We start from the raw sequence: 8,936 nt of genomic DNA, 5'->3' as shown, positions 1-8,936 counted from the left end.
TATATATATATATATAGAGAGAGAGAGAGAGAGAGAGAGAGAGAATAAAAGATAACCCTTTAGAGAATAGAAGAGAATAGAAGCTTAAATCCAGTTTAATATTAATCAGTCGACAACCCTGCTAAACACTTTTATGTCGACTTTCTATTATTGTGTATCTTTTTGTTCCTTAAAGCTAATGTGTGCTATTTCTTGATGTTAAAATAAGTTTTGGAAATTGTAAATACTCATTTGACAGTTGATTTCCCCCCAAAAACACTTGTCACAAAATAATGTTTGTTTGAGAGGCTCGACCAGGCCAGCATAGCAACAGTGGCTCAACCAATAGCGTGAGTTTTGGGCGTGGCTGTCTGTCTGTCTGACCAATGAAAGATGGGGGGAGTGTTTATAAACAGGAAACATGTTTATAAACAGTCATTCGTTCATCTTCATTTGGTGGCACAGAAACGACATGCTTCAGATCTGCTGAAATGTGTCTTCGCTAACACCGAACTAACACGAGCTACAGTAGTCAACAAACAGTTGAACTAAATTAGTTCAGGGACAAATATGCTGTCAGTCTGTCCCTGCTGGATTGAAGCCTGGCAAGTTTTTTCATCATCTTGTGTACATTCAAAGTAGTTTATATTTAAAATGAGTAGCGAGACAGCTAATCAGTCAAATCTGGAAACCTCGCGGTGTTTACGCTTCGGAAAAGCGGAGGCAATCTGTCGCTGAGGGACAAGTAATTGACTTCTGTTGTACCAGTGTCAGGACTGCTGTAGTTAGAGTTTCTCAATCTCTCAGCCGACAATTTCCGAATGACCCTAAATGGCCTTACTTCATGACTGCTTGCTAGCCACTAACCCCCAGTTTTTGCTCTACTGCATGCAATGATAGCAGATGATACTAGATCTGATTCGCTCAGAGGTAGAGATTGCTCTTTAAAGAGAACAGTAGCTTGACAAATCAAGTGTGGGGACTTGGCTGGTTCACTCGTAACTTTGTTTTGGACCTTTCTTGAACAGGAAAGGAGTCCCAGATTAAAGAACTCAAGCTAGTGAAAAAATAAATTACCGTTTGTCTCAGAGGAGCGTGTGGTATCATACTGTAGACGACAGGGCTCAGGGAGTAATTCTCAGGGTATTTTCTTGAATGTGACATTATCTGAGTGAACGCGCTTCAATTATTTAAAGCACCATTGCTGTCTCTGTTCTATCAGAAAGATATTTGGTGTTCTGGGTAAATAATTGATTCTGCTCCGACTGTTACTCCTAGCAAGCTGATCTCATGAGGGTGTGGATGTATGTGTTTTTCATCTTTACATGCATTGTACTTCAGCATCTGATATCATGCTAGCTTGTTTAATGGAGCTAATGGGAATAGCAGAGTTTTAAGACTCATCAAAAGTGCGGATATTTGTGCTTAGTCACTCTACACGTGTTCATGTGTGTGTCAGGGTTGTGCAGCATTCAGAATGCATTGGATTTCTTATATTGAAATTAATTTGAATTGCAGTTAAAAAAAATAAATAAATAAATAATAATAATAATAAAAATGACACAGGGTTGTGATTAGAATGCTAATTGCTGTCTCTGTTCTATCAGAGAGATATTTGGTGTTCTGGGTAAATAATTGATTCTGCTCCGACTGTTACTCCTAGCAAGCTGATCTCATGAGGGTGTGGATGTATGTGTTTTTCATCTTTACATGCATTGTACTTCAGCATCTGATATCATGCTAGCTTGTTTAATGGAGCTGATGGGAATAGCAGAGTTTTAAGACTCATCAAAAGTGCGGATATTTGTGCTTAGTCACTCTACACGTGTTCATGTGTGTGTCAGGGTTGTGCAGCATTCAGAATTCATTGGATTTCTTATATTGAAATTAATTTGAATTGCAGTTAAAAAAAAATAAAAAATAATAATAATAATAATAAAAATGACACAGGGTTGTGATTAGAATGCTATGAGTTAACTGTGTGACACTCTAATAAGTGTACAATAACACATGACACGGTTATTGGGTAAAATAGTTTGTAATTACTCTTAAATATTGTTGTTGTTTAGTTTTGTTTTTGGTGTGTGTTGTTTTTTTTTTGTCTTTATTTTTTAAGTTTTGTTGTATTTTGTGTTTAGTTTTGCTTTGGGGTTTTTTTTTTTTTTTTTTTTTTTTTTTTTTGTTTTTTTTTTTTGCGTTTTGGTGTGTTTTTTAGCCTTTTTGTTAGGATTTTAGTTTTGATGTGTTGTTATTTTTAGTTTTGTTTTGTTGCATTTTTGTTTTGTTATTTTGCTTTGGTCGGAGGGGGGTTGTCTTGTGTTTTCATTTTGTTTTTACTTTATTTTTGGTGTGTTTTTTGCCTCTGTTGTGTGTTGTTGTTGTTTTATTTTGTTGTATTTTGATATAGTTTTGTTTTTGTGTGTTTTTTGCCTTCTGTTTTGTAGTTTGTTTCAATTTTAGTTTTGTTTTGGTGTGTGTTTTTTTTGGCTTTTTTTTGTTTGGTTTTTAGTTTTGTTTAGGTTTTTTTTTTGTTTTTTTGTTAGTTTTGTTGTGTTGATGTGTTTTTAGATTTGTTTTGGTATTTTTTTATTGTTTGATTTTGATATTTTATTTTTGTTTTATTTTCATTTTGTTGAGTTGTTTTTAGTTTTGTTTTGGTGTGTGTGTGTGTTTTGTTTTTTTGTTTTTTTGTTTTTGTTTATATACTTTCCATAGTGGAAGAACATTTCTTAGCCAATTTGTTTAGCTGCTGAATTTCATTCAATTTGCAATTTAGTAAATTCCTCTTCTTCTTTTAATTCAAATAACTGTATATTAAAATGGAGTCATTTTTTAAATTTGATAAAGGAGAAATGATCACTGCATTGTTGCAAGAGAGAGTTGTATAGAAAACGACAGCACGAAAGGTTACAAGATGGTGCAAGGAATTTCAAGTAGGACTCAGAGACCATGAACAAGAAAAAAAGTCCTCATTCTTTCTTGTGCGTTTCCACCTGTCCCCCAGATGGGATTCAGTCGCCAAATTAACTGTGCTGTCTTTCTGCTTTTGTTTGGGCGGCAGAATGCTGGCCGTGTCCAATCAGCTGGGCTCTGGAGTGCGTCATCTGGATTGATGTAGCTTTTCATTCTGGCATCGCCAGGTGCCAGTCCGTCATTCACACCGTTGCCACGGAAATAGTGAAATGCTCTGCGGTCCTGAAAGCAAACACGGCCCAGTAATAGCCAGGTGTAATAGAATGTTTCTCTGGCACTAATTGTCTCTAGCTGTCCTCTGGAGAAGCCATCAGTGCAGGTTTTGGGTATTAGCGTTGTTTTTGGTCAAACTATTTCTTTTTAGCAGTGATTTCTTTTGCATTGTTTAATAAAGCATGAACATTTAGATGACAGTGCTTTCTTAAAGGGCCCGGTCCGTTCAAAAAGGCGTAATTTTCATTTTTGTGCAAACTATTCCTTTAAATAAACACAATGCAGATTCCTCTAATCCTGTATTTTTAAATTCTGGCCTCTTGTTGAAAGCAAATGCTGATTTATTTCTACACTAAATCCAAACCTGTAGTCATTGTGAAGTTATAAGAGATTAAAACTCAGTGTTCTTTAGTGCTCTTTTATTATGTGATGTGATTTATTCATGCATTCCATAAAGTGTAATTTCCCGCATTTCTCTCACCACCCTCTTATTGCCTGTTTTCATTAAAATGCGTCCGTCTCCATGGTGAATGTTGCCATAAAGGGCTAAAAGAAATCATTGGTAACCAATCATGCCGCAATCAGCAATGTTTGAAGGAAAGGCATGAAATTCAAAGTGCATATTAAAGGAGGTATAAGGGAGTGGATGGAAAGCAATAAGCAGGCTCAAAATTATGTATCATTTTAAGTGATCACACTTAAATGTGTTTACGCCCTTTCATAGGTGTGCATAATTAACTTGTTAACATAAAAAAGAGGGGCATGTTGGTTCTGTTGCTCTTAAACAATTTATTTTAAAATCGTAATATAGATTCTTGAATACTCCAGAGCTTTACATGACTTTGAAATACAGTACCAGTTAAATATGATATTTTAAAAGACTTACTGACGTTGGCTCACAGTCGAGAGAGTCTGCAGAGGTCCTCTCTATGATATCATTTCCTGATTTGTTTTGTGTATGTGTTTCATGTTGAGTTGTATTCTTGTTTGTGTGTTGTGTTTTGTTTTTCTTGTGTTTTGGTTTGTGTGTTGTGTTTTGTTTTTCTTGTGTTTTGGTTTGTGTGTTGTGTTTTTTTTGTTGTTTCACGTTGATGTTTTTGTTTTGTTCTATTATTTTTTGGTTTTGTTGAGTATTTCGTTTTGTTTTGTGTTCTTGTGTCGTATTGTTGTTGTTTTTTTTTCATGTTGTTTTTTTTTTTTTTTGTTCTTTTGTGTTTCATGTTGTTTTTTTGTGTGTCTTTTTGGTATGTTTTTTTTTTTTGTGTGTGTGTTTTATGTTGTGCTGCTTTTGTGTGTGTGTATTTTGTTCTGTTTTAGTTTGTTTTATTTTGTTCATTGCATGTTTCTTAATGTTGGTTGAACCACACAACATTTTTTTTTTTTTATGTAAGCAGTGAAGCAGTTTTGTTAAAACATTTTTTTTTTCATTAAGTTTTTTTCATAAATTTTTTATTCATGTATTTATTTTTATAAGAAATTATTTTCATGAACTTATTTTTTATGATTTTTCCCCTTCATTATCCTATAAAGACAGATCTGTCATTCTGACCTTTTTTAACTCCATACGTGCCAAAAAACATAAAATTAAATTAAATTCAGAAATGTAAAACTCATCATTAAAGTGGTGTTTTTCAGTCAGTATATATAATCAATGAATTTCATTTTTAATATATTTTTGTAAAAATATAGTCGAAAAAAAAGAATGTCAGTGTCATTGACCCAAATGCTGATTTGTGTCCATTTCTTTGTAGATCGATGAGATGCAGTGGCCCAATGGTGAGATGGAAATACCCAGCTCGGTCTGCAGTCTGCCCTGTAAGACGGGTCAACGCAAGAAGATGGTGAAAGGCATGCCGTGCTGCTGGCACTGCGAGCCCTGCGACGGCTACCAGTACCAGTTTGACGAGACGTCCTGCAAGCTCTGCACTTACAACATGCATCCGAACGCCAATCGCACTGGCTGCCAGCCCATCCCGATCGTCAAGCTGGAGTGGCATTCGCCCTGGGCCGTCATTCCCGTCTTCCTGGCTATGCTCGGCATCATCGCCACCACCTTTGTTATGGCAACGTTCATCCGCTACAACGACACCCCGATCGTACGAGCGTCTGGGAGGGAGCTCAGCTACTTTCTGCTGACCGGGATATTCCTGTGTTACATCATCACATTTGTAATGATCGCCACTCCGGACATTGCCGTTTGCTCCTTCAGACGAATCTTCCTTGGGCTGGGAATGTGTATTAGCTACGCGGCGCTCCTCACTAAGACCAATCGAATTTACCGCATCTTTGAGGAAGGGAAGACGTCGGTTACTCCACCTAAACTGATCAGCCCGACGTCTCAGTTAGCCATCACGTCCAGCCTCATCTCCGTCCAGCTCTTAGGGGTCCTCATATGGTTCGGAGTGGATCCTCCGAACACCATAATTGATTATGACGAACAGAAGACCATAAACCCTGATAAGGCCCGAGGGGTTCTCAAGTGTGACATTACGGACCTACAAATCATTTGCTCTCTAGGATACAGCATCTTGCTGATGGTAACATGTACGGTTTACGCCATCAAGACGCGAGGCGTTCCGGAGAACTTCAACGAAGCCAAACCCATCGGCTTCACCATGTACACCACATGCATTGTGTGGCTCGCCTTCATTCCTATTTTCTTTGGGACGGCACAATCTGCAGAAAAGGTAATGCTTGTTTTAGTACTTTTTACAATGTGCATCGGTTTTCGATTTTGAGTATTTGCATGCCATTTGCGCTTGTTGATTTTACTCGATATTTCACAGAGAGAATTTAAGTTCTGTCGGTTTTTTTATATTCGCCCTCATCTCGTTCTAAACACAAAAGCTCTTATTTTGTCTTTGAAAGACAGAAAAGAGGAATTTTGAAAAATGTTGCAGCTTTCCCATACAATGACAAAGACTGTCAAGCTCTCTCTTTATTTATTTATTTATTTATTTATTCGTCATTTATTATTATTAGTAGTAGTAGTAGTATTATTATTTAGATTTAATTAACTTTTTTTAGTGTTCATTGCCAAGGCAGCATTTACAATTTTCATTCCAAACTTTTAGGTTTAAGTTTGTTTTGAAATTTGTTTTGTTTAGGTGTCCCACAACAATCTTTTAAAAGACATTTCATTAGCATAAGGACATTTGCTCATTATCTGCATACGAGACGAATGGATCTGCTTTTTCTCCTCTGTGCCGGTACTGAAAAGCAATTACCTAAATAATAGAGTGTGCTGATTTCAGCATGTACCAACGCCAGATACTGTACCATGATGGGCGCTGACACCAAAATATTATTATTCGTTAGGACCTTTTAATTACATTTCTAACACACAGGATGTTGTTTCATGCCTTGATAAACATGCTATGTAACGCGACAGTCAGCTTCTGGAAATTCAATTCATTCTATCCAGAGAAAATCATTTGTTACAATTACGTACATGCCTTTAAACTATCATGAGCTACCGCAGATTTTATACTTCTGTAGGAGCTACAAATCATTGTGATTTCAGTTAGAAAAAAACATGTTTAATTGATAAATTCCCACTGAAGAACTACATTACCCATAAGCCCTTAAAAAATAATTCAGTTAGCAGTGTTATTTTAGTACAGTATAGTGTTATAATGTTTAATAATACTATATTTAATGATATTTAATATTTTTAATAATATTTTCAGTTTTCATTTAAGTTTTAGTAATTTCATGTGCTTTTGTCATTTTTATTAATTTTAAATATTTTTTAACTATTCCTATTCAGCTTTTTATTTTTTTGATTTAGTAATATTAGTCACTTACAATTATTTCAGTAAGTTGCCAGAGCAACATTTCTAATAGTTTACGATTTTTAATCATTTTAATTTGTTGACAGTGACAACAATGCCAATCAGAGAAGTCAAGATACCAAGAAAACCATAAAGCTAATTCATTATAACAGTCAGTATAACTGTTTATTCATTTACATTTTATATTCAAAATGAATTATAATCAAATGTTTATTTTTAAATCTATTCATTTTGTATAATGTGCGCTGTATATGAGAACTGAAGAAGTGGAGCGTGCGCGAGAGAGAGAGCACTTCTATCAGCGCGATTCCGCCTATCCCGCCTTCACTAACTTTAAGTTAATCGACAACGAATTGTCTCTCCTGGGAAAAATGGGATGTCTTGTCACCTTATCCCTACCCCTTCGGGGGCTGAGGCCATTGTTTCAGATCGCTAGTTCGCGTTTTGGTAGTATAGTCCCGTCTCGTCTTGTTAACGAAGACGCGGCATACATTTAGTCATAGTTTTTATCATCAGATATTAGTTTTAGCTCGTCAACGTCTCATCTTAGTCACAGAAAAAAATGTTTGTTAATGAATATTTTTCGTCGTCGTCTTCGTTGACGAAATTAACACTGCTGTAAAGTAAACAGGAAGCGTTTGTCCAAACGCAAAAGCTCTAAAACATATTTTTTCCTCCCATCCCAAATCTTTTCCACCAGCATGTCCCTTTAGGGGCGCCGTACACTGCTGCTCTCTACAGCCAAATCAAATTTTATTTGTCGCCACAACAATGAACCATTTCATCGCATCTTTTCTGATCTTTGTATGAGGAATACTGAATCTGTGTTTTTTTTTGTGAGTGAGATGAATTAAGAATGAATTTTGTGAGTGAGATGACTTTTAGAACTACAGTAACATCTTCTGATTTCTCTCAACATGGGGACAGAAGAGCTGTCAATCAATAAATTTGAAAAAGTATTTGAAAAAGTAACTCAGATATTATCTTGTAAATGAAAAAGTAATGTGTTACTTTACTAGTTACTTGAAAAAAGTAATCTTATTACGTAACTCTCATTACTTGTAATGCATTACCCCCAACACTGTTCATGACTCTCATTAAGCTTAACCCCACGCGAGGATGCAGCTTTTCAAACGCAAATGAAAGCAGGAAATCGTGCGCCGGAGTCTGCTCGTGTTACGGAGGGAAGAGACATAGCTGCGGATTCCCGTGACTATTACCTGAACCCGGCTGGAGGACACCAGAGATGATGTACAATCCTGAGAGGCAAACAGCAGCTCATTAGAGGGAAGAATCAGCCTCATCTGCGCCAGAGCCTACAGGCGTGTGAAAGTCTGACGTCAGCCGGCCGTTCCAGCTGAGAGGAACTGGCCTTTGCTGCTTGTCATTACTTACCTGGCGAGAGTCACGCGGAATACAAATTAAGCTCTTCCGCTCTGACAGAGACGAGCCGCTGTGAAGTGTGTGAGCACGGGAAAGTGGCACGCGCATGGACCAACGAGTCGCAAGCACAAAGCGAAGCAAGCCTTTCAGAATTCGACTAAATGAAAATAATGACTTCACTCAGCTGTGTGGCGTTGCAGGCGCTGTGTTCGTGACAGTAGTGGAAATAAGGCTCTTAGCATTGTTTGCGAGCCGGCCTTCATCTTAAGAATGACAGGACGGGTCTGTGTGAGGCTCAAATACACAAAGAGGGAGTCTCTATTACTCTATTACAGAGTAGCATCTGCACATGACATTTATTTATTTATTTTATATTTTTGGCTATTTTTATTTTATAGCTAACCTTACTAGGCTTCTGAAAATTTAACAAAAACAAAACTTATATATACAAGAAAAAAAATTGTAAGTTTTTGTTTGCATGTACATATTTAAGATTTTTTTTTCTTTTATATACAGTATAAAATATTAATATTAATATTTACTTATAATATATGATATACAGTATATATATATATATATATATATATATATATG

General features: G+C 36.3%; 1 protein-coding gene across 1 annotated transcript in view; it reads left to right on the top strand.

The window, feature by feature from the left end:
* The window catches only part of LOC107733072 (metabotropic glutamate receptor 7-like), a 125,895-nt gene that overhangs the window by 47,760 nt on the left and 69,199 nt on the right, over window positions 1-8,936 (top strand). Inside the window, exon 5 of the mRNA XM_016544570.1 lies at window positions 4,917-5,852. Coding sequence (XP_016400056.1) covers window positions 4,917-5,852 — 936 coding nt within the window. The remainder of the gene's footprint in view (window positions 1-4,916; window positions 5,853-8,936) is intronic.

This window comes from Sinocyclocheilus rhinocerous, unplaced genomic scaffold (assembly GCF_001515625.1).
Source record: "Sinocyclocheilus rhinocerous isolate Xijiao unplaced genomic scaffold, SAMN03320098_v1.1 scaffold4386, whole genome shotgun sequence".
NCBI classification, from domain to species: Eukaryota; Metazoa; Chordata; class Actinopteri; order Cypriniformes; family Cyprinidae; genus Sinocyclocheilus; species Sinocyclocheilus rhinocerous.
Note: the sequence above shows the minus strand (reverse complement) of the source record. Positions and strands in the feature narration are given on the sequence as shown.